The sequence below is a fragment of the Bos indicus x Bos taurus genome, chromosome 22 (assembly GCF_003369695.1).
Source record: "Bos indicus x Bos taurus breed Angus x Brahman F1 hybrid chromosome 22, Bos_hybrid_MaternalHap_v2.0, whole genome shotgun sequence".
NCBI classification, from domain to species: Eukaryota; Metazoa; Chordata; class Mammalia; order Artiodactyla; family Bovidae; genus Bos; species Bos indicus x Bos taurus.
In genome coordinates, this window is record NC_040097.1 from 10,672,759 (window position 1) to 10,697,547 (window position 24,789).

A 24,789-nucleotide genomic window follows, 5' to 3' on the forward strand; every position below is an offset into this window, starting at 1 on the left:
CATGGGGTTGCAGCCACTGTCCAGTGATGACAGGCCATAAGATCATGGCCACTTATGTTTCCAGAAGTCTGGTGGCACCTTTTTCTCTTTCTCTTCCTTGTTCATGGTTGCTGGGTCCCAGGTTGGAGCCCAGAATGGCTCCCTGATGAATGGCTCCCTCCTAGAAGATCAGAGAAAGATAACTCTTGGATGGTTAGAGAAGTTACCCCCAACTGAGGGAGACAGCCTGGGCAAAGGCATTGAGGTGGCAATAGAATTTTTTCTTTTTTAACTTCAAAAGACAGAGGGGGGTCAAAACCGCTTTAAGACGAAGAAAGCAGTCCGGAGAGCCTCCGGGATTCTGTGGATCCCGAGACAAGTTTATTGGGTTCATTAACTTTAAGACACGCCTTCTCTGCTCCGCTCGCCCAACTCAGAGGACTGGTTCCTGCTCGGCCCCTGAGGTGCACCGGATCCCGGTCCTCAGGCTACGAGATCTGCCCGCCCCCGCCGTCGAGCAACGGGGCTCCAGGCGCTCCGCACCCAATCGGAGCCCGGGCCCGCCTGCAGCCCGCCCTCCGCCCAGTCCTTCTGGGCTAGGCTCAACCCCTGCAGCTCTCCCTCGGCGTGGCTCCGCCTCCAGCCCGGGCCGAGCTTGGGCTGAGCCTAACTTCGCCGTCGTTCCGCCCTCAAGCCAATCAGCGGCCCCAGATCTCCTATGGCCCCGCCTCCGGCCCTGCCCCGGCCCAGTCCCAGGCTTGACTCGCTCCGGCCCCGCCCCCGGCCCGCCCTGCCGTCGGTGCGCGGCGGCCTGGAAGGCACCGCCCGCAGACGCTCGGAACTGCCGACTCGGGAGCTACCCGTTGAGGGCCGGCGGCGTGAGCGGAGTGGGGTCGGGCGGGGCCGAGCCGGGCCGGGGCCTTGTGGGGGCCGGGCAGCGGCCGGGCCGGCGGACGGCGGGATGGGCTGCACCGTGAGCGCCGAGGACAAGGCGGCGGCCGAGCGCTCCAAGATGATCGACAAAAACCTGCGGGAAGACGGCGAGAAGGCGGCGCGGGAGGTGAAGTTGCTGCTCTTGGGTGAGGCCGCGCCCTGCGCTGGGACCCCTCGATTCCCCGCCCAAACCCCCAGCTTTGACCTGTGGACTAGGGCTTCGAACACCCAGACTCAGCCTGGATCCCCACACCTGGACTTGAACCCCCTAGACCCGCCCGGCAAGGACATAACAAAAAAAAAAAATGGATCAAAACTCTGGGTTGGCCGAGACTTCTGATCCGTAGCCCATAGGTCCCATCTTCAACTCATCCCAGAGCCCAAACCCCCAAGTACAGCCACCAGGGCCCCAACACCCGCTGCCCAGAACTCTGCTTGACCACCCACTCTTACTGTCCAACCTGACAGACCCTTAGAGCCCCCTGCCTGTCTTTCCATACTTCCCTAGACTTTACCCAACCCCCTACCATCCCACTCGGCCCCCACCTTCAGGCACCACCTGTTCCCTCACTTCTCCCCTTATTCCTATTGGGCCTGAGTATCTCCAGGGCCCCTCCCAGGCCCCCACTCCCTCCCTCCTTCCCATTCTGTGCCCCATCGCTACTCTGGACCCTGTATCCTCCACCTGTGCACCTTGATCCCAAGGGACTTCTCAGGTGGATTTTTGGTTTGCACCTCTGAAGTGGAATGACTGCTTAGGAGATCACCTTCCAGTCAGAGCCCCCAAACCCTTAGAGACCCCTGCTCCTGGCATCTGGCCCACCAGCTCCCTCTTTGCATGCATCTCTCAAACCCTCTGCTCCCCTGCTCTTAATTTCTCTCCCACACTAGCCTTCTCCAGATTTCCCCACCCGCCTCCTGCACCAGGTGGGCTGGACTGAAAGGACTGGCTCCAGACCCCCTAAGGGCTCCACTGGTCATGTTGGGGGAGGGGACCAGGCCTCAAGCTGCCCGGGGAGTTCTGCTGGCTATCCTTTTCCCAGTTTCTAAGCCCTGTCTGGGCCAGTGAGGCGGGGATCTGGGGTTAGGAGGGAGTGTGGAGGAGTTTGGGTTGCGTCGGCTCCAAGGCCAGGAAAGATGGTGGCTGCTTGGGGGGTGGGGGGAAGTGGAAGTGGTGAGACAGCCGACATATTGCTGCCCCCGGCGGGCGGGCGGGCCAAGGAGAGCCGCTGACGGGTGCTGGGCTTCCCGCACCCTTTCTGGGCCCAAAGGCCTAGGATGTGGCTTCTGAGAGTGGGTGGGCCTATCGGACCTTGAGGCCCTGCAAGGGGGGAGTGGTGGACCAGCTGGTTGAGTAGTGGGGGGCCTGCTAGGGGGTGGGCATCTGAGGTGGACTTGTGCAGAGGCTGGGGGCCTGGTAGTTGCCCCAGTCCAGCCTCTCTTTGGGAGCAGGTGTGGTGCGCCCAGTGGCAGCCTGATTGGGGGTGGGGTGGAGTTCAAACCTAGTAGGGAAGGAGGCCTTCGCGGCAGTGTTGGGGGCTGGACTATGGATGTGGGGGGTGTGGCCCCTCAGCCCCAGAGCTGCTCTGGGGTCCCCAGGCTGCGAAAAGTGGGGCTTTTCATGCTGAGCGTGTGGCCGAGGGGACAGCGTGTCTTCCATCCTCGGCCCATCTGTTGACTGTCCCTGGGGGCCTGGCCTCAGGGGCACAGCCCCGGAGGTTTCAAAATGGCATCCGCTGCCGCTGCGGGGAGGAAGAGAAGGGGCGGGAAGGGGCGGCGGCCCAGCCTCCTGGGCTGTTTTGCGTTGGGCGCTTGCCTCTTCCTGTCTCTGCTGCGAGTGCGGCAGCGGCAGCGAGTGGGTGTCGACGCGGCGGAATGCCCATCGATGCTGCCCGCTGGGCCTGGGAAGGGTGCTTCGGGTACTGCTGCCTCCCAGTGCCCAGCCAGGGGGTCACTAGCCAGCCCCTTCCCAGGCCAATCACAGTTACGATGGTGCCCGAAGAGATGTGGGGCTGGGGCACACAGGGCCCCTGGCCTGGTTCTCTGTGCTGACTCCATCCCACCAGTCTTGGAGCCCGGCTCAGGTTTTGGGTCTGGCGACCCCTCTCATACTAAGCTGGCAGCAACCAGGGGTACAGGTTACCCTAGAAATGCTCGAAACTTTGTAGGATGGGGAGTCCGTCTCAGCATCCTGTCCTTCTGGCCTTTGCTTCCACTGTAAAATGGGCTTCCTGAGTTTGGGCCAGAGGAGTGCCATGCCCAGGATGGGGAGTCGGGGCTAAGACCCTGCAGAGGACGCACTCACTGTAAGGGGCTGGGAGACCAAACTTTGCCTGAAATTGAGGACTCTGTCCGGACTGCCTGGAGAAGGGTCCCGGCTGGCTGTCCTTTGCCTGTCCAGTTACAGGGAAGGTGATGGGAGCCCAGCTGAGGCAGCTTCAGAGAGCTGGGCGCCTGTCCCACGTAGCGGAAAGACTCTGTCCAGGCAACGGGACTCGGGCTGGGCAGTTGCCAGCCTTCCCTCCCAGCCCAACCACGCCTGCTGCCCCACCCGCATACTGGCTCCTTCCCGTCCTGGGGAGCTCTGCCAGCCGGCGGGCATAGTCACTGTCCATCGCCGGGGCAAAGGCAGATGTGGTACACAGCGGGGAGAGGGTGTTCCCTGGCAGCTGGGTTGGGGGAGCAGGGCTGCTGATACCGGCTCTACTTCAGAGATACCCCCACCCCCACCCAGTTCAGCTTGATTGACCAGCTATCCCCTGGTAGAATCTGGGGCCTCGGCGTGGGCACTTTGGGTAAAGTAAGCCAGAGTGTGTGTTTAGGGGTGACTCTGATTTGTTTGAGCTTTTGTGGGCAGTCTACAGAGAAAGGAGAGATGGCTCCAGGAAGGCTTCATGGTATAAATACAGCAGTTTCCTCTTGCCCCTGGGACTTGGCATCTGTTCCCTTCACTTGATGTACTTTCCCCCCATTTCACTCCTACTTGATTGTTCTTCAAGACTCTGCCCAGGGATCACCTCCCAGGATCCTTCCTGACCCCCTTCTTGAAGGCTGGTAAAGCACCTCCTCTAACCCCCCACCCCCATGCCACCCCATTAGAGCGTGGTATTTGTCTGTGTCCAACTGCCCTCCCCCACGACTGGAGCAGGACTGTGTCCTGTTCATTTGTGAGCCTTCTATGCCAAGCATGGAGCCTGGGAACTATTGTCTGTTTGTTGAATGAAAGAAGCGCTACTGGTGTGAACTTGATCTTGGACATGGGTAGATGGAGGAGTAAGATAGCGATCAGTGAGCCATTGCCTGCCATATCATGGGCAGGTGGCAAGGACTATGTAAGGCCAATGACCAGGACTCAAGGGGAGACTGAGGGAAAAACTCTTCAGGCTGTTTCCTTATGGTCTCATCACGCTCTGCTGGCACCTCAGTGCATGCTCAGTCACTCAGTCGTGTCCGACTCTTTGCAGGTCCATGGGCTGCGGGCCACCAGTTGCCTCTGTCCATGGAATTCTCTAAGCAAGAATACCATTTCCTTCTGCAGGGGATCTTCCCCACCCAAGGATCCAACTCAGGTCTCTGGCATCCGAGGCAGATCCTTTGCCAGATCCTTTGCCGACTGAGCCAGGCTGCAGAGACAGTCCTTGTCCACTCCTTGCAGATCACATAGTAGGGACTCTATAGCTGTTCATGTGGGAAAACCGGCTTTGCATTCTTCGTTTTAGCTCAGGCTGTTTGGAGACTGTTGCAGGCCTGCTCTCTCTGCTGCTGCAGTAGAGCCTGTCTAGCTCTTAGGGCTGGAGCTGCCCCACAGCCATGGGGCTCAGACCAGAACAGTACTGTGGGGAGTTCTTGGCCTGGCCAGTGCGGAAACTGGACATTGAGGGGCTCAGTGAGATTTATCAAATGAAAGGAAGGGAGTTTTGTGACGTTAGTCCTTTCTGTCTCTCACAAGGGGCCTGGCACACTGTAGGTGCCTATTAAGTGTGTGTGGAAAGAATGAAACTATTTGCACACATCCCTGAACAGGGATATGTAATTCTTAAGCTGTTGCCTGGGGCTTGGTGTAGCAGGAGTTAGTGGGAAGGGCTAGCCTGGGATCCTGGCTGGCTGGATAATGGGTAGAGTCTAGTGATGCGGGTGAATTTTGGGGGTGGGAGGAGTAGTCCTTCCTGGGAAGGGGTCCTCTGAGTTGGCTTAAAAATTAGCAGTATTTGCCAGGGCCAGGCACTGGGGGCAGAGGGACCAACTCAGCAAGGGTTCTGAAGTAGGAAGGCCTGGCCTGGAGGGGAGGAGGGCTCACTCTCCTGAGGGGATCACACAAACCTAGGTTCAGATCCCTGCTCCACCTAGTGCACCGGCTGAGACCCCAGCTACAGGTGAAATCCTGGTAGATGCTCTGCTCTCCATCCACAATCTGGGATGGGGTGCCTGCCTGCAGCCATACGTGTTGTGGGGATGGTACACCAAGACCTGTGGGTGTGAGAACAGGAGAGGGACCACCCCCCCTGCTGACTCCTGCAGAGCTGAGAGTTTGATGGGGAGGAATCTCCCCAGCTCGGAGCCTGCCTAGCCTTAGTATGGAGGCCCTGGGAACCCTGACCCTCGCCCTTGGGCCGCTGCTCTCACCAAGTGAGAGGTTGAGACTTGTAGATATTTGGTGGCATCTGGAGTGACCCACTGCCCTGGGGACCTTGCGCCCAATCTCCGGGGGCTGAGCTACCTTCCCGGGGGGGCTTAGGGTTGGGGGTGTGGCAGGGCCCTGGGGTACCAAGTGGGCTGGTGCCCAGGCCGGCCTCCAGCTTCCCTGTTCGCCCCACCACCTTCTATCCCTGCTATCCCGCCATCCGGCTGGAGCTCATTAGCACTTGAATGGGGGGCGGGGCAGCTGGAGCCTGTGAGTCTCTTCTTCCCACCCCTCCCCCAGGCGAGGCCAGGCTTTGTCTTCGGGAGTCAGTAGCTTCACTGCTGGGGTTCCCAAGCTAGGGAGTGAGTAGGGAGTCTAAACCGTTTCTGAGTCCCCCTCTGCCTTCCCAGTCCCCCTGGGCTCAGCCCCTGCCTGTGACCCCAGTGTTGGTGCAGCCAAGGAAAGCAGTTGTCCCTCTAGGATAGAAGTGAAGCTGGGTCCTTCAGGGGCTACCCCTGAGCTGGGAGACTACGTGAATCGGGGCAGTTTTGCAAAGGAAGTGACCCTGGAGCTCAGCTGAAGACATCCCAGGAGGGGTGGGGGTTGGAGCACCCCAAGACAGAGAGCAGAGCAGGTGGTGGGGACAGAGGGAATGCCTGCCCCTGTGGCTGGAGGTGGAAGTGAGGCCAGCTGGGGAGCTCAGGCTTCCATGCCAGGCCCTAAGGCAGCGTTGAGCCACCCACTGTGCTTGAGTTGGAGCCTGTGCTGCCAGATGGGGACTGGCACAGTCAAGGGCCTCTTTGGGTTGGCCCTGGGCTGGCCTGAGCTGCAGGGTCATTGGCTAGCATCATAGATATCCTAAGCCTGCTAACAGCAACCCAGCAAGTGACCGCAGGTAGTGTTGGGGGTGGGACCTGATGGGATCCCAGAGAGGTCCCCAGGCTCCAGCAGTGCAGGGCTGGCACTTGCAGCAGCTTGGACCACAGGCGGGGGCACACAGGTCCTGTACACCCTGTCCTTGATCTCCGTCCCTGGCTGTCTCTCTGTCTCCATCTCTAAAAGCCACCCATTCTGTAGGCAGGAACAGGATGGAGGAAGCTTTGTCCACTTAAGCTCTTAGCATCTGAGGGACCAAGGACTTGGCCTCCCACATTCCCAGCAGAGGATGAGACAGTCCAGCCCAGAGCCTGAGTGCTGTCTCCAAGGCAGGACCCAGGCCAGCTTCTAATCTCATCTTCCCACTATCTCGGGGGCAGGAATCCTAACCTAAAAGGTCAATGAGGAAAGGGGTTAACGGGTTCTGGCAGGCCACCACTGATGTGCCCTGCCTCAGAAGGCCCTGGGAGGGCAAAGGACTAGGCCCCTCTGATGATGGCCCTAGTACCTGATACTCTCAGACAGCTTCTCTGTCAGCCACAGGTGCAGGGTGGGGCTCCTCTGCCCAGCCCCACCCAGCCTCTCTCCCCTGAGCTCTTGATCTTACTAAACCCCAAACACTCCACCCTCACCCTTAGGCTGCACCTTGGGGCTCTGATCATCTTGGTGGCTGGGGGAATAGTCTCCCTGGAATAGCAGCCACATGTTCTCTAACCTGGGCTGGCCCTTCAGTGTTGGCCTCCTGCATACACTTCCAAGGCTTGGCAGTAAATGCCAGGCCCGTTTGCGCCAAAGCCTAAAGGTGGGATCATACAAGGTTTGTGCTGAGAAGGGTGTCCTTGTGGCTCAGAGAATCCTGGGGTGCCAAGGCTGCTACAGCCTCAGAGTCTCCGGTTTGGTGGAGGCAGGGGCAGTGAGGGGGGCGTGTATTGATGGCAGCAGGTACCGTGTCCCAGGGTTGGAGGAGGGGTGGTGAAGTCTGCACGGCAGGGCTGGGCCACTCGGGGAAGTGGTGTCCACACCAGAGGAAAAGGAGGAAGAAGCTGGAGGAGGAGGAGCCCAAAAGAGGAAGAGGCCAGAGAGCCGCTCACACTGTGCACTGGGGTGGGGAGTGTGAGGCAGGTCAATGCGGGGGGCTTTAGAAGTTGAGCCCCACCTGTGCGGGGCCCCCGTGGGCTGCCCCTACTGGTAGTCCCCGGGTTGGAGTCAATCCAGACAGTTCTGTCCCTTGTCCTGCCCCAGTGGCCACTGGGCCCAGGATCTCAGAGTAGGTGGCGCCTCTGAGAAGGATTCCAGGCCCCTCCTTTGACCACAGGAAGTGGTGGCTGGGAGAGGGACGCCGGCGGGGTGGGGTGGGGGGGCAGCAGGAAAGCAGAGGGCTGCTCCCATGTTCCCAAGCAGCCATTGCCCTCCAAAGCCGGAAGGCCGGCTGCAGGCCCAGATGAATGCCCGGAAATGGAGCAGGAGCCCTGGGATTAGCTCACTCTGGGTTTCCCCTGCCTGGAGGTAGACAGAAAGGCCCTTGATCCAGCCTAAGGATTTCCCCCACGCCACTACCCACTGGGCCTGGGTAGTGGGTGCCTTCACTGGGCCTCAGTTTCCCCTCTGGTGATAATAGTAGCTGCCTTGGATTGAGCTGTGACCATTGCATAGGGCCGGTCTCTTCGTGTTTAACCCTGTGGAGCTGGGACTGACATACCCATTTCACTGATGCAGAAACTGAGGGTCAGGAACATCATGTGACTTACCCAGTAAGTGGAGACACCAAAGGACAACCCAGGTGGTGACTCTGAGCACCTGTCCCCAACTGTTGTCACCCCACAGGAGTCTGTGCCCAGTTGGCAAGCATTGCTCAGTCAGGGTGACAGGCAGATGCTTTGGGTGTACTCATGTCCTGCATATGCCTGAGGGCCTCGATTCTTCTTTTAGGGGACTCTAAGGGGACCATCTATTCTAGAGAGTGGGACCCAAGACTGTGCGTGAATCTTTTTCCTGCTTAAAGCCAGAAGTCTGCTGTGTGGCCATGGGGTGACCTCGTCCTAATAGAGGTGCCCCCATTTTTGCTTCCCACTTCCCCTCCTAGCCTGTGTCCCCTCATCGGAACACTCAGGCATCTTAGTGTTTTGCTTTTCCCCTAACATGTTTGTGCCTCCCACAACCCCTGGGCTTAAGAGGACTAAGTCCCAGCCTGAGGCAGCTTGGAGGCTGTCAGGGTGCGGTGTGGGGGGCCCTGAGCCTGGTCTGGAGACTGGGGCTTGTCCAGATGAGGAGAAGGGAAGAGTGGTCCTGCTGAGGGTCCCCACTAAGAGCAAAGGCTGCGGCGGGCTCCTGTATGGCGACTCCCTGGCCACAGCATGGGAGGGCCACAGCTGGTCCTCATCCTTCTTGGCCTCCGAAATCCAAAGTTCAGTTGCCTCGCCCTTCCCCGTGGAGTTCCCAGGGTTCTGCTCTGGCTTGTCAGGCCAGGCCCTAGGGAACTGCGGAGTCTAAAGGACCTAGGAGAGAGCAAGAACAGAAGCGGCAGAAGCATCAAGGCCAAACACAAAGCTGAACAAACGTGGTACCCTCATGGCCAGTCCAGACTCTAGGTCCCAGAGTTTCCTTTCCCCCACCTTCCTCACTGTGTGACCTGAGGCTGGCCGCCCCTCTCTGTGCCCAGTGCTGGGGCCCGTGACGTCACGCTTCTCAAGCCTGGATCGTGGCTTGTGGGCACACAGACAAACTGCCCACTTGGGCTGGACCGTGGGTGGAGTTTGGGGTGGGTGTGAAGACCCAAAGGAGGCTGTTCAAGGCGGGCGTTGCGCCTGGCACACTCCGTTGAGGAGTACATTTCGCAGATGGGGACATGAGGCCCAGACATGGACATCTCACCCTGGGTCTACCACAGTGATTCAGACTCTTTGAAAAGAGCAAGGCGATTTCCTCCAGTGAAGAAGCATCAGGAAGAGGGTTGTGCCAAATGGCCTGGCTCCGTGTACCACCTGGGCCCCGTCTAGCAGTGCCTGGCAGTGGAGGGTGAGACCCGGATGCAGCCTCAGTGGCCAATGAGGAGCAGGTCTCAGGGCCTCCTCTCCTCCAACGTGGCCTTCCTTACCCAGTGCCTCAGTTTCCCTTTCTACGGTGGGCAGGACCCCACTGCAGGAGACACAGCCCTGCCCTGGAAATCCCTCTCCGTGCCTGGGAGAATCCGAGGCCTCTTTCCTTTGCACTGAAGAGCAAAGACTTGGCCAGGCCCTGGTCCTTAGTGCTGCCCTGATGGGCGTCAGGAAGCTGCTGGAGGCTTCCCAAGCGGCAGAGACTGGAGGGAGGGAGGTTCCGGCTTTGCTGGGGCACCTGGAGGAAGGCGAGGTCACACATGTGGGTGGGGGTGTCACACGGGGTCCGTCCAAGACCCTCCCCCCACCCCCATGCCAGCCCCCTGCAGAGCCTCCTTGGAGGGAGTGAAGCTCAGCACCTGGAGGAAGGAAGAGACGCCAGGGGCGGGGCTTGGAGGGCCTTTGTCTGGCGGGGCCCTCCGCCGTCCCCATTGTTCCCTTGTGTGCCGAGTCTCTGCTGGCCGAGGGCTTCCCAGGCTCGGGAGGGGGCCGTGGGTGAGGCACCTCCCCCAGCTGCCCCTCGCTGCCGCCGCCGCTTTCCAGAAACAAACGCTCCTCTGCGCCACCCAACCCCCACCTCCTCCACTGGGTCCCTGGCCGCCGGGCTCCCCCTGGTGGTGGCCGGCCGGGGACCCTAAGGCTGCAGGGGCGGAGCGGGGAGGGGCGGGGCGGCAGCAGGGGGTGCCCAGAAACGGCGGGCTGGGCTGGAGTGTGGAGACGTGGCACCTTCCTGAGATGACAGTGGGAGGTGGTGCCAGGGCCGCCTTTGGGGTGGGCTTCCCAGGGTGCATCCCGACCTTCCCCCAGCGGCCCACCAGGGTAGGCCAGTGATGGCGGCGGGGAGCTGTGTTGGGAGGGCCGCAGTGGGGGGCGGGCCCCGGCTGTGGGTTTGAGCTGGGCTGCTCCCCACGTCTACCCTGTGGTCCGAGCCACGGCTGCTTCTGAGAATCTCTGCCTTCAGGCCTGCCACGTCAGCTGGCAGCTTTCCCCGGCCCCACATGTTCCTGGGGAGCCCACCAGCTCGAGAGCGTCCGCAGGGAGACCTGCTCCCCAGCCTTCAGGATGCAGAGAGCGCCAGGGAGCGGTGTCTGCAGTGAGACGTGCTGGGCGGGAAGGAGTACCCTGCCCGGGTAGGAGTGCCAGGTTGTGTGGAGGGGAAGTGACGAACTGAGAGCAGAAAGCCAGCAAAGGAGTGCGTGGCTCTGTCTCCAGTCCCAGGTTACACAAGACCCAGCAGGGAACCACCACCACTGCTGAGTCAGCCTCTCAAACCCATGGTCACTGCCCTGGGCTGTGCTTTTGTTTGAAAGCATCAGAAACGCCTTCAAAATGAGATGGCCGAGGCAGGCTCCTCTGCAGCCTGTGGTTGCAGTGACCTATGCAGCGTGGTCACTGTGGGTTGCAGGAAATGAGAGGTTTGGGGAACTCTGCCCTCTTCTGAAGGGTAAAAGAAAACAGCCATAATAACTTTGATCTCAACACTCGCCGTGTGCCGGGCACTCACCCGTCTCCTAGGATGAGATAATGGTGGTATCCTGTTGCACAGATGAGGTGCCAGAGCCAGGGCAGGATCAGGCAGCCGTTTTTGGAGATCTCGGGGAGGATCGAGGTGGGCCCCAGGGCTGTGGTAGGTCTGGACCTCCCTCTGGGAGAGGAGCTGAAAACGTGACATGGGCTGGCTGGCCTCTCAAGGCTTTGCGGCTCCTGCAGAAGGGAAAGTGGGGCCAGAGAGGAGAGAGGCAAGTCAGGGCCTCCTAGCGGGACAAAGCCACGTCTGGGAGGTAGAGGCTTCAACATAGACTACAACAGAAACTCAATGCAGCGGTTTGGGATCAGCATCATGCCGTTGGACTGGGGGCCCTGTCTTGCCCCCAGAGGCCCTGCTGGCCTCCTCGTTCAGGCAGGTGGAGCTGTTCTTCCCCTCCCCACCCCGCGGCCCCCGTCTATTCCCTCCTCCGTTGGGGCCCAGGGCTCCCAGAGTGGAAGCAGATGTTCCAGTGCAGAGCAGCCGCTGTCGCCCTGCACATCTCGGCAATTACCGCCTGCCCGCTGGGGGCCCCACAGCTGCGCCCCGGGGCAAGGGCTGCAGAGGCTTCTTCCTTGGTGGTGGGAAGAGGTATGGCCCAGTGGAAACACTGAGGGCACTGCAGGGATCCTCTGTAGGTCCCTCTGGTCCCACTCAGCTGGAGAAAGGAGTGCCTGGTGGGCCCGCCGTGGGTACGAGACTCCTGCTGCCTTCTTCTGGCTGAATCCCCCACCCTCAACCCCAGCACCTCTGCAGCAATCCGGATAGAGCTAGTGATGCCCCCTTCTCTGAAGGCAAGGTGCAGGGCTGGATGGGCAGAACTGGGTGCCTGGGATCAGCAAGGTACAAGCAAACTCTGGGACAAGTGCCAGCCTATCTAATAGGGAAGCGTCATCAGGCACCAATGGAAACGGAACTCCTAGGACACCTCGCTTGTGGGCTGCCTGAGAACCAGGGTGTCCAACTGGGTAGAGCCCATGGCTCCACCCAACTCTGCCCCCAACCCCCATGATCCACTGTAGCTCCTCCTGGGCCACGCCTGTGATTCTGTCCTGGTGTTCTCCCCTGCTCTCTGCTTGGCTGCCAGCACCACATCCTTGTCCTGCCACTTAACTCCTTCCCTCTGAGTCACAGCTGTGAGAAAGACAAAGGGACTGCTCTGAGTCCAAGGATGGGGGCTCTGTGACTTTGTCCAGCTGTCCCTTGCTGGGGGCAAAGAATATGTCCTATTCTTCGAAGGGAGAAGAAGCGAGACTGAAGCTCAAGGGGGACAGGGAAAGGGCACTCAAGGTCTGCCCGGTCTCCTGCTGCTAGGAAAATCAGATGCAAAGCAAGTTTGTGCTGGCGTCCTTATCTCTGGGCAGGGTCACGGAGTGGTCCACGCCTTTTACCAAGAAAGTAATCACAGGACTAGACAAGGAGACTGATGCCTCAGGTGCACAGTGGTCCCCAAATCACCCCCACCTGAGGTCCCCTGTGCCCCGGAGGGCTGCCCACTCTGAGTCTCGGATCACCTGAGGACAGCGTGATCAATGTGACCCATCACTTCGTGCCCTTGGCCTCCGCTCCTACACTGGGCCCCCAGTCCTGGCTGGGACTCCAGGCTCCTGGGTCCTTGCCCCAGGCTGTCCACCCTCCCTCCTGCTCTCTGAGAGCAAGTAACTAGTTGGGAAGGACAACCAGGTGTCACCTGGCTGTCATTCGTGGTCACCCAGTCCAGCGCTGTCCCCCCTGCCCCGTGGATGTTCTGGGCCTTGGGGGAAGAGCCTCCGTGATTCGGCATTACCACTGGGCCTTCCCAGGGCCTCTCCCCTTGGGCCCACTCCACAGGTGGGGAGTGTCAAGTGAGGGGTCCTGTCCTGGCTGCTCACTGCCAGCCCTATGGAGAGGAATGCTGCCCCTGACCACAGCCCATGCCCAGGGGAAATACACTAGGCCTGGGGCCTCCATTGTCCAGGGGTCGGACCAGTAGAGGGGCTCACACCCCAGCCTGCCCAGAGCCTGCCTATTTGTGCTGCTCCCCCCGCAGCGCTCCCCGATCCTGGGAAGCAGGCCTGGGACTGTCAGAGAAGCCCAGTGATTCCGGGCGGCATTTGTGAAGCCTCCTCACGGAGGCTCCTGGCTTGTGGCCGCAAGCCACACCTCAGTTTCTCTTGGTCAGTGTGGATCTGGGGTGGGAGGTAGGATGGATGCAGGTGGGCAAAGACCCGGAGTTGGCAAGCAGGGTCTAATGCTGCTTGGAGGGCAGTGTGGAGACTCAGACCTGAAGCTCCCTGGGCACATGGGACAGTGCTGGGAGGCAAGGTGGGCCACGTGCAGAGGGGCTGTAACCATGACAGCGGTGTCTCTCAGTTTCCCCCCCACCACCACCTTTTTTTAAAAAAATGTTTCGGCCATGTCCCACAGCATATGGAACCTTAGTTCCCCGACCAGGGCTCAAACCCATGCCCCCTGCATTGGAAGCGTGGAGTTTTAAACCACTGGACCGCCAGGGAAATCCTTCAGTTTCCTCATTTGTGAGGTGGAGATGAGGGTAAAGCTGACTTACGCCCGGGGCTTGCTGTGAGACCACCTAGCGAACGGGATAGTCTTAGAATAGCGATTGACATGTAGGGGGCACGATTCACCGCTGTGCTGAGATCATCATGGCTGACATTCATGCTGCTCATGGCAGTTTGTGTGTTAGCCCCTTCATCCTCTGAGTTTCTTAACCATCCCTGAGGGATATACAGGGGCCGAGAGTTCCCCCACAGACCCCACCACCCACCCTGCTGAGCTGGTCAGAGGGACAGACCCACCACAGTGATCAGGAGGGTTGGGACATGTGTAGCTGGGACACTGGGCAGGTATGCCCGGCAGAGAGAACTCCCTGGGCAAAGAACTAGAGTTGGCAAGAGGTAGTGCCTGACAGTGCTGGGGCAGAGCAGAGGGTGCAGTCTGGGCAAAGGCTGGGAGAAAGCTGGGCCCAGCTGAGGTGTGCTCGGCAAAAGGGAAGCAGTAAGGCCCTGTTCGCACCCCTAGCCAGGAGAGAAGTGGCCTTCCTGGTCTCACACTTCCCTGCACACACTCCCTGGGGAATGCAGGTTTCTGGGCTGCACCCCTTGAGATCTGGCTTTGTGTCTGGGATGGAGCCCGGGAAGCTGTTTGTTTAAAAAAAACAAACCCAAGACATTGTCCTGCAAGATCTGAGCCACATTTTGAGTAGGGCTGGGCAGGTCAGGCCTCATCATCCTACATACCTCTTTGCTCTTCTGAATCCTGGCTACATGGTCTTGGGCCAAGACTTTTCTGAGCCTCAGTGTCCGCATCTGTAAAATGGGAGAAATAGTACCTGTTTTGTGGGGCTGCTCTGACAGTCACCAGAGAGAGTGGCAGCAAATTCCTCAGCACTGGTCGAAGAAAAGTACAGGATAGGGCTTTGCCAGGCTGGAAAAGAAGCATCATGAGTCAGTACATGTGTGTATGTGACACTGCCTGTCCCCCAGGTCCTGGTGTCTTACCTGCTTAGAATAGACCTCGGCCCAGCAAGCAGGGTGCTGGGCCTTGGCTGGAAGGCAGGGGTATGATGCCATGCCCGGATCCAGGCCCCATGGCAGCTGCGGCTCACAGTGTAGGGAGGAGAGTAAGCAGGGCTCCTCTGCCAGCTATGACCCAGTGCCACGTTGGGGAGCACTAGCCGCGGAGTGGCAAGTCTGCGTGTGCGAGAACGACAGGGTGACTGCTGAGCCTCAGGTCTCCAGCCAAAGCCCCTGGACTCAGCCAGGGCAGTGGGGAGCCATGTTGAGCAACAGACCTTGTGGGAAGCCAGGGCCTGCAGTGGGTCCCCCATGGGACTAGGCTGCCTTCACCCCCATGGCCCTGCCAGCTGCACCCCTGGTAGCTCTGCTGCCCGCCAGGCCTGACTGCTTCCGTCTGCAACTGATGGAAAGGATGGGTCCTGCCTCCCTGGCCACATGGCCAGGCCACTAGTTGCTGGCCTGTGTCCCCCCTGGGCCTGTTCCCTGACCCACTGTGCCCTTTGTTCCAGGTGCTGGGGAGTCAGGGAAGAGCACCATTGTCAAGCAGATGAAGTAAGTGCTGTGTGCGGGGAGACGGCCGGCAAACCTTGGTTTCCCCTCTTCTTCCTCCGGGTCTGTACTGCCCCCAGGGATGGGCCCAGCACTTTGCTAGAGGCCACGTTCATCCTCTGCTCCCCAGTGGTTCAGAGGCAGTCTCCTCCTGTCTGAAGTAGCTACTGCAGGCCCCCGTAGCTCCAGACGCCCATATGGGGGTCCCTGTGCCCCGTACACCCTAACCCCCGCCCCCTGGCTGCCAGGATCATCCACGAGGATGGCTACTCGGAGGAGGAGTGCCGACAGTACCGGGCGGTCGTCTACAGCAACACCATCCAGTCCATCATGGCCATTGTCAAAGCCATGGGCAATCTGCAGATTGACTTTGCCGACCCCTCCCGCGCGGTATGTGGACTCCCCAACCCCTGCCTGCCTCCCATAACACTTCAGGGCAAGCCTTGTGCCGGGGGAGCTGAGAACACCCCAGTCTGGGCCCCATTCCGAAGGCCTCCTCCCTGCCTCTGACCGGTGGGGTGGCCGTGTGCTCCTGCAACGCGCTGACCGCTCACCCCTGTGCCCAGGACGACGCCAGGCAGCTGTTTGCACTGTCGTGCACGGCTGAGGAGCAGGGCGTGCTGCCTGAGGATCTGTCCGGCGTCATCCGGAGACTCTGGGCTGACCACGGGGTGCAGGCCTGCTTTGGCCGCTCGCGGGAGTACCAGCTCAACGACTCTGCTGCCTAGTGAGTACTCACTCCACGGGGCCGGGCTGGCGGTGGAGTAGGGGGAGACCTGGACTACAGCCTGAGCCAGAGGGCCTGAGCACCCTCAGAAAGATAGGACGAGTCTCTGCGCTGTCAGCCAGGGTCTTGGTGGTTTGGGGTTTGGCCTGGAAGAAGGATGTGGGGGGACATCCACGGGCTCTGGATGGGCCCCCAGATAGGCTGCGGGCCCTGTACTCTCACCTCCCGCCTCCTACTTCTGCCTAAGCCAGTCCCTCTGTCTGAGCAGCTTTCCCATTCTCACTGCACTTCCCATCCTGAGCCCACCCAGAGAGGGGCTGTTGGACCTCCCCAAAGCTGGGTGGGAGGCCGGTCTTGCCTGGCCATGATTTCTGAGCCTTGCCCTAGTCACGTGGACAGCCTCCCACCCTCCCTGCAGTGGCCTGAATGCCCTTGTGAGAGCACGCCCCCCATAGGAGCTGCAGAGTCACATCCACACATGGTGGGGTGGAGGGGCTGGAGGGGTTTACTCCCAGAAGTCAAAAGCTCTCAGTGCCAGCAGAGCTTTGGGGTCTTGCCTGCAGGGACGGATGGCTCCTATCAACCCCTGTCGTCTCAGGGCGTGCGATACTCAAGGAGGACCTGGTTATGACCACCCTCCGGCCCCTTCCCACTCTTGTATCATCCGTGTCCTTCATTCCCCAGACATTAAGCACCCACTGCGTGCCCAGCGCTGTTCTGGGTGTGGGGATTCAGCGGTAAACGTGGGCCCTGCCCTCCCAGGCAGGTTTATGCTACAATGAAATCACCCAGGGGTGGGGAGCAGATTGGAACACTCCAGGGTCCAGGGGTCCTCCAGCCCCTCCTCGCAGCAATCCTACAAGGCTGCCGTGGGGCACTGGGTCCATGGGGTGAGCCCCCTGGTAGCAGACAAGGGAAGAACTGGTGTGGAATTCACCATGAGGCTGGAGGCTCTCCGTAGGGCGCGGGGTAGAGTTTGCAGGTCACAGCACATGCGTCACAGTTCCCCATAGCCCTTCCTGTTTTTCTTTTCGGTCTCTGCGTCTCTGAAGTCATTTCCCTCTGGCCTAGCTGCCGGTGGGGGAGCCAAGAGCTGGCCCCAGCAGCCCTGTCCCAAGAGCAAGACATCGGTCCTGGGCAGTGACTGGGAGGCCTGGACCCGAACCCTGAGGGCACAGCAAGGATATTGAGGCAGGCAGCTGAGCTAGTCTCAGGGCTAGGCCAGGGCGGCATTAATACTAATTAAGAGAGCTGGTAGTGGGGAGCCCCTGGGACCCCTGCCAAGCAAGTGGTTATGCCCTTCCCCTGAGGAGCCCAAATTTTACTGGGCGCTGGGCAGAGAGCCCACTGGGCCTGGCAGGCCTCAACCTGTCCAGCCCCGCGTCAGGGGACATGCCAGGCTGCTCTGCGGCAGGTGCCGTAATTGTGCCGATTAGCATCCTGCCTCCCTCACCAAAGGACTAATTTGCCCCCTCCCACCACCCTCTCCTGCAACTCCACCACCCTGGATCCTGTGTGGGGCAGGCCTGCCTGCAACCTGGGTGCTAGGGCTTGGCTGGCTGGCCTCAGAGTTGCCCCTCGGCTGAGTGGTGAATGCAGTGTAGGCAAGGGTTAAGAGTCAGGGACCTGTGTAAAATAGAAAGCCAATGGGAATTTGCTGTAAGACCCCAGGAAACTCAAACCTGGGGGCTCGGTAACAACCTAGAGGGGTGGGATGGGGAGGGAGGTGGGAGGGATGTTAAGTGGGAGGGGACACGGGTAAACCTATGGCTGATTCATGTTGATGTTTGGTAGAAACCAACATGATACTATAAAGCTGCTGCTGCTGCTGCTGCTAAGTCGCTTCAGTCGTGTCCGACTCTGTGCGACCCCATAGACGGCAGCCCACCAGGCTCCCCCGTCCCTGGGATTTTCCAGGCAAGAGTACTGGAGTTGGGTGCTATTGCCTTCTCCGTACTATAAAGCTATTATCCTTCAGTTAAAAATAAATAAAGAAGAGTCAGAAGCTATGCCTGAGAAATAAAGGGACGGAAGGGCAAGGAGCCAGTTGGCCTCCACTGACGCCCCCCCGCCCCCATACCCCTTTGCAGCTACCTGAACGACCTGGAGCGCATCGCCCAGAGCGACTACATCCCTACGCAGCAGGATGTGCTGCGGACTCGAGTGAAGACCACGGGCATCGTGGAGACACACTTCACCTTCAAAGATCTACACTTCAAGTGAGCAGGCTTGTGGGCTAGGGAACAGGGTCAGGAGCAGCCAGCCTTGGGGGTGACGGGGAGAGATCCTCACATCGGGGTCTGCTGAGGGCTGTGCTGGGAAAGAGGGTTCATCTGGGATCCCCCAGCCCCACACTGAGTTCCTTAAGGCTGTGTGGTGGCCAGCAGCTCACAGCCTCTGCTGACCCTACCCCATGTGGCAGCCACCTGCCCTGCTGACGAGCCTCAGTCACTCTGCGGGGCCAGAACCAGGGCGAAAGTGGGCCAGTGTGGGTGATACCATGGAGCCAGCTGCCTTACCCTGAGCAGGCCTCTGTCCTCAGTCGGTCAATCTGTGAAATGGGGCAGGGAGCTTCTCCCAGAACTCCCTTTTCTGGAGCTAAGGCGCTGTGTCCGCAGGATGTTTGACGTGGGCGGTCAGCGGTCTGAGCGAAAGAAGTGGATCCACTGTTTTGAGGGCGTCACAGCCATCATCTTCTGTGTAGCTTTGAGCGCCTATGACCTGGTGCTAGCCGAGGACGAGGAGATGGTGAGAGGCCCAGAGACCACGGGGAAGGGAGGGCAGGGGTGAGGGGTCGGGGTGGCTGGTGCTGAAAGCGCTGTCCTGCCCCCAGAACCGCATGCACGAGAGCATGAAGCTGTTTGACAGTATCTGCAACAACAAGTGGTTCACGGACACGTCCATCATCCTCTTCCTCAACAAGAAGGACCTGTTCGAGGAGAAGATCATACACAGCCCCCTGACCATCTGCTTCCCTGAGTACACAGGTGTGGGGTCTGGGCCTCTGGGGAGGAGCTGGTGGTGACCAGGTGGCCCACGGGCGCCCCCCACTGGACAGGAGGGTAAACTGTGGGACACTCACACACAGCTGGTGCTTCACAGGCTTACACACTTGTGTCTGTACACCCCAGGGCCCTTTTTAACACACTCGGGCATGTACCCCATACATGTCACTGGGCGGCGTCCCTCACACAATCAGGTGCCCCTCTTTGCACACTCATGTGCCTGTGCACTCTCACCGTTGTCACACATCCAGGCTTATTGGTTCAGACGCACAGAACCCTCTCTGGACTTGTGGGGTGGGCCCGCCTGCCGCACACGTAGCAGGAGTCCTCACCATTTTGCCTACCCCGCCAGGGGCCAACAAGTACGACGAGGCAGCCAGCTACATCCAGAGCAAGTTCGAGGACCTGAACAAGCGCAAGGACACCAAGGAGATCTACACGCACTTCACGTGCGCCACCGACACCAAGAACGTGCAGTTCGTGTTCGACGCCGTCACCGACGTCATCATCAAGAACAACCTGAAGGACTGCGGCCTCTTCTGAGGGCGGCGGGGCCTGGCAGGATGGTGAGCCGGGGGGCGGCCGGGAGGGCCAGGGAGGGCCGCTGAGCCCGGCCAGGGGCCAGGGAGGGCCAGGGCGGCCAGCCGGGGGTGGCGAGCTCGGACCCCGGGAGAGACCAGGGCGCGGGGCATGGGGGGCGCAGGGGGCACTGAGGACGGGGCACAGGGAGGCCCGGCGGTCCAGACAGTAGAAGCACCGGGCTGTGTCCTGGGACAGAACTGGAGGGCTGTCCCCATTTTCCTTGGCGAAAACTCACGTTCCCACCCACAAGGCCACCGGCCTGGCCTGAAGGATCGAGATGACAGAAGGGGCCCAGCCGCCCTCCACTCAGCACGACCAGCTCCGTGCTCACCCCTGCCATCTTTCCCTCGGACCCAGCTGAGGGTCCGGGGCTGAGGCTGGCCTCACCAGCCAGCCCTGGGAGCAGTGGGTGGGGAGGGCTCTCCTAGAGCTCCAGTCTCCCCTCCCATTCATTCTTGAACAGGGGTTACAGTGTGTGTGTAACCCAGCAACACACACCGGCCACCATGTCCCTGGTAACAAGTGGGTGGGGAAACTGGAGAAGGGTCATCATCTAGGGAGGCGGGCAGAGAGACCCACACTGGCTACTCCCTCCCGACCCACGCCCTGACTGTCCCCCACCTCCAGGGCCACCGCCGACTCTGCTACCCCAGCCCCTGAGGAAGATGGGGGCAAGAGGACCACGCTCCCCGCCTGTCCCCTGGCCGCTTTTCCCCTTCTCTCCTCTGTTCTTGGCTCCCCGCAGTCCCACCCTCAGCTCCAGAGACTTGGGGGAGGGGCTGCCACAGGCCTCCTGTTTGAAGCCTGCCCTTGCCCCAGGTGCAGGGAGTGCCCATAGCCCCTCCTGGCCTCCATTCTGGTTTTAACCGTTGTCTTGTTCTATGATGGGGGAGGGGAGCCCATGCTGAGTCTCCCACGGCCTGTGTTTGGAGGGGCACCCACTTCTCCAGCCTGGGACCCCTGGCTTCGCCCAACACCAGCCCCTGACCCAACCAATGTTTACAGGGAGCCTCCTGCCCACCCCCACAACCTGCCCCACCCCCTCCCGCCCCAAGCCACTTGGAGGCCCCAAAGGAAAAAGCACAAGAAGCGTGAGACGCCACCATTCCTGAAGACCACAGTCCACTTGCTCATTCTCGTAGCTTTTTTTTTTATTAAAAAAAAAAAAGAAAGTCAAAGGGGGAAAAAAAAAAAAAGAGAAAACTGCAAACCTAGGAAACTTTTTAGAAAAAACTATTTAAAACTGTCAGATCCTGACCAGCACCCACCCAACCCCTTTCCGGTGATTCCGTGCCTTGAGTGTGTCTACGTGTTTACACCCATCCCTCTGCTGGTTGCCCCCTGTGCGGGTGGCAGCCTGACCCTGCCCTCCACAGAATTGGGTTCCAAGGGCTGTTCCAGACAACTGCCAACATCACTGAGGGCCCCACCCCAGTGGCCCTGGGCCCTGGCTCCATTAACCTAAATGTAGCTCCTTAGCGCTAACCTAGGAACCGCCGCTGCCTGCTGAGGGGCCACGCCCCTCATGCCCTCGCCCCAGGCCCGGGTCCTTCAGCGTTGAACACTTCCTTGCTTTTTTCACATGTTTTATGGAATTGTTCACCTGGTTTGAAATAATAAAACGTAGAAAGAAAAAAAAAAAAAGATTCCAAGACCGTCTTGGCATTCTTCTCTCCTGCCGCAGAGACCCAGGCTTAGATGTGCTAAGGTGATGGTGGTCTGGCCCTGGGTCCTCACTGGTGGCAAGGCCCTGGGTACTCAACTCATACTGAGGCCCAGTACCCATCGCTTCAGTTTTCCCACTTGGACTAGTCATCTTAACGTGTTGGGGCCTCTAGGTCTCCCCCTTGACCCCTAGCGCCTCTGCAGTCGTGGGTCTGGAGCAGCCTTCTGGAACAGTGGGGCCGATTTCTTAAGGAGCTCATCTCCTAAGGGGTTCTTCCACACTGGGAGCAGCAGGAGTGTCCAGTGAGTCTCAGAGGCTTTCATGAAGCTATGGGAAGTGCCCGTGCGTTGCTGGAGGAGGGAGCGGCAGATCACGGTGACTGTGACCCACAGTGGCTGTGGGTGAGCCCCGAGAGCCAGGCAGGGTCCCTGGACTTTTTCCTCCCTGGACCACCGCGGAGCCGGGAGACTGCTGAGTCCGTGGGTCGATGAAAGGCCCCCCTCTGCCGGGCGGGGCTCGTAGACGAGCTCTTCCACCTTCGGCCGCCAGAGGGCGCGGCAGTCCGTGCTTGGCCCCGCCGGGCTGGTCACGGAGGCTGACGTCATCGGGTCCTGCGGAGGCCGCGGGCCACAAAGGCAGCTTTGTAGGGTGGCGGCGGGACAAAGCGGCCCGGGCCGGGGTCGGCGCCTCCGAGGCGGGGAGGGCGGGGCGGGTGGGAGGATAGGGCCGGGGACCTGGGACCCCGCCTCCGCACACCTGCCAGTCCCCTCTCGGCCTCCGGGCCCCCGAGTCCTGGCCCCTGAGTCCTGGCAGGCGATGAGAGGCTGTGGCCGCCCCCCTCGGAAGGAGTTCAGCGGCACCCCCCAACCCCTCCCCGGTCCCTCGGGCCTTTCCTGCTACCCCTGTCTCTGAGGGCTAGGGAGCACCAACTGACTAGAACAGAATCCCACGCCCAAGCCTGGATCCCTTGCCTTCAGCAGTCAGCCCTGGACCTCGCTGAATCCCAGATGAGCGGGTGGGGTGCAGTGCGAGTTCCGATGCCCTGATATCCGCCCAGCAGGAAACAGGAGCCAGAGATAGTTCCTTCCTTCCATCCTGAGGGGGAACCCTGCACAGAGGAACCATTCAGGAGCTGGCATTGTCTGCCTGAAGAACCCAATGTCTCCCTCCCTGAGTGGGCCATGCAGGATTCTAGCCAGGATCCCCTTGTACCCGGCTTGGCAGTGGGTCTGGGTGGGGTCCTGGCAAGCAGTGCTTCCCTGGGTGCAGGCAGCTAGGCCCCCACCTGCCCTTGGTCCTCCTACCCCTGCTCAGATTTTGAGAGCATAAGGCTCCATTGTCCCAGCACTGCCGGGGGCAGCCTCTCAATTCATCCTTGTCTTTAGTGGTTGGGAAATTCCCAGCCATGGGGGGCGGTAGGCAGGGGATGATACATCCCAGGTGTCCTATACCCCAACAGGAGGGACTCCATAAAGTTGACTCCGAGGGATTCCCCCCATTACCCAGAGCGGTCCGGGGCTGGACCCCAACCACGCTGCATCCCTGGGCAAGGAGAACCAGAGATTCAGTGCTCCTTGGCAGTGTGTCTTCGGGAGTTCTCCCAGCCTTAGAAAGCCCATCTTCCTGGCCCCACCCATAGGCAGCTACATCTATGAGGCTCAGGACCTTTAGACAGGCAGAGGACCCAGGCTCCTGCTCCCAGACCAAGCCATGGATCCCAGTATGAGGCAGACTGTCTCTAGTCAGTGGGGACCGCCACAAAGCTCATCCACCACCCAGAGGGCCTGTCCCATTCCACATAGTTGCTCAGACTACTGATGTGGTAGCAGACTATTTTTAACCCGTTTTTTGGTGGGGTGGGTGGGGAAACAGCTGGGAAGAGAGAGACAAGCTCTGAGAGTCAGAGAGGTCTAAAGGATGTAGGGAGACCCTGTGGGAGAAGCCAGTCCAGGCCTGCAGTCACTTCCCAACTCCCCTGGGCTGGAGCCCTCACCCCCATCAGGTGGGTGGAGGCCCAGATGCCAGGAGCAGAAAGGGGAGGAGGCCCCATTAGAACTGGAGCCTCTGAGGCTGCAGGAGCTTCCAAGACCTAAAATAACCCCTTGGCTGTGTTCAGGGAAGCCCCATAGCTGCTCCTGATTTCCTCCAGAAAATCCTACTCCCCTCAGAATCATCCCCCCCACTCCCCACCCCAGAGTGCCAAGCCAGCTATTAAGGCTGGAGAATACAAGTCCTGACTCCAGCTCCCTGGCCTGTGGCATGGCCAGCCAGACCCTGGTTGCCCTGGGGTGTCAGGGACAGGATGGCAACTTCTCTTGGCTGACTTTTGGGTCCTGGCCCACTCCCATACAACTGACCTCAATCCTTGGGTCTGTTGCCCTAAAAGAGATCCCAGGGGACCTCATCCTTGCCGTGGGGCTGTGCATTCCCCCAACCCCCCTTGAACACGGAGAGGGGAAGCCAGGTCCCAACACGCCTCCAAAGTGAAAAAGTGAAAGTCGCTCAGTCGTGTCTCTGTGACCCCATGGACGATACAGTCCATGGAACTCTCCAGGCCAGAATATTGGAGTAGGTAGCTGTTCCCTTCTCCAGGGGATCTTCTCAACCCAGGGATCGAATCCAGGTCTCCTGCATTGCAGGCGGATTCTTTACCAGCTGAGCCACAAGGGAAGCCTGCACGCCCCCAAGGAGAGCCTCAAGTCAGCTGAGGTCTGTGTGCAGCAGTGTGACAGCAAGTATGTCCCTGGCTGCCAGCCAGTCAGCGCCTCCATTAACCACACAGCGATGGGCACTAGTGTTCAGGGGGTCAGAGGTCAAGGCTATGGATCTCTTTCTTTTCTCCCCTTTGATTCCCCCCCTTGCAGGAGACGCAGCCTCACAGGTGATCTTATTTAAGAGAAAAATCAGTTGTACATTCCTCGGTATTTATCCTGTTTTCTGACCTCATTGTGGGTGGAGGGAGTCAAGGCCTGAGTGGCTGATGCCTGAAGGGACCTGAAATCTCTCTTCTCCATCAACCCCCCATCCTCACTCAGGCTCAGCAGGCCCAGGAAGGTGGCAGGGCTTCCTGCAGGCACTTCTTCTATCTCTTGCTTCCCTGTGCCTGGTGGCTCCCCAAGTGATAGTGGCAGCTGGGGATCCTAAAGCTCTGCAGAGTGGCCTGGACCTGGTGTTACAAGCATCCGGGGCTTCACGGGGAAAGGTGGGTAGTGGGTAATGAGGAAAAGTCCAGCAGGTGGCAAAGGGGAGGGCAGAGGGCACAGCCTAAGCTAAGTCCTGGCAAAGAAGCAGCTGTCACCTCCCAGAAATGGGGTAGCTGAAGTTCTGGCAGGGTTAGCCAGGGCTGAGCCAGGGAGGGGTGTGTGAATCCCTGGTTAAGAGCCTGGGATGTCCCCAAGCTGGAGGAGCTAGGGAAGTAGGGTAACTGCAGAGAGGAGGCACTGGAAGGAGATCTGGCAGAAAGACCATGGGGACCACCCCCAGGTGAAGGGGTCAGGCTTCAAGCTGCAGGGGAAGGAGGTGGGGCCTTGTTCTGTCTTAAAGGAGACAGAGGCCTCTCTGACTTGGGGCTCTCTGGAGGGCGGAGCGAGTGGGCTTCTCGGCACTGCTGGGAGTGGGTTGGAGACTCCTGGAGGAAGACTAAGGAATCCTAGGCAGCTGGGGAGGGTCAGAGTGCTGTCCTGGGGGCTGGGGGTGTGGGTAAGGGAAGAAAG

General features: G+C 59.9%; 1 protein-coding gene across 1 annotated transcript; it reads left to right on the plus strand.

The window, feature by feature from the left end:
- Positions 1 to 808: 808 nt before the first annotated feature.
- On the plus strand, positions 809 to 20,608 carry GNAI2 (G protein subunit alpha i2). Its single transcript, XM_027522493.1, has 9 exons — positions 809 to 1,058; positions 15,057 to 15,099; positions 15,345 to 15,486; positions 15,663 to 15,823; positions 17,914 to 18,042; positions 18,442 to 18,571; positions 18,657 to 18,810; positions 19,181 to 19,394; positions 20,038 to 20,608. The coding sequence occupies exons 1-8, from the start codon at positions 941 to 943 to the stop codon at positions 19,369 to 19,371; spliced, it is 1,068 nt and encodes a 355-aa protein (XP_027378294.1). The 5' UTR covers positions 809 to 940; the 3' UTR covers positions 19,372 to 19,394; positions 20,038 to 20,608.
- Positions 20,609 to 24,789: the final 4,181 nt, after the last annotated feature.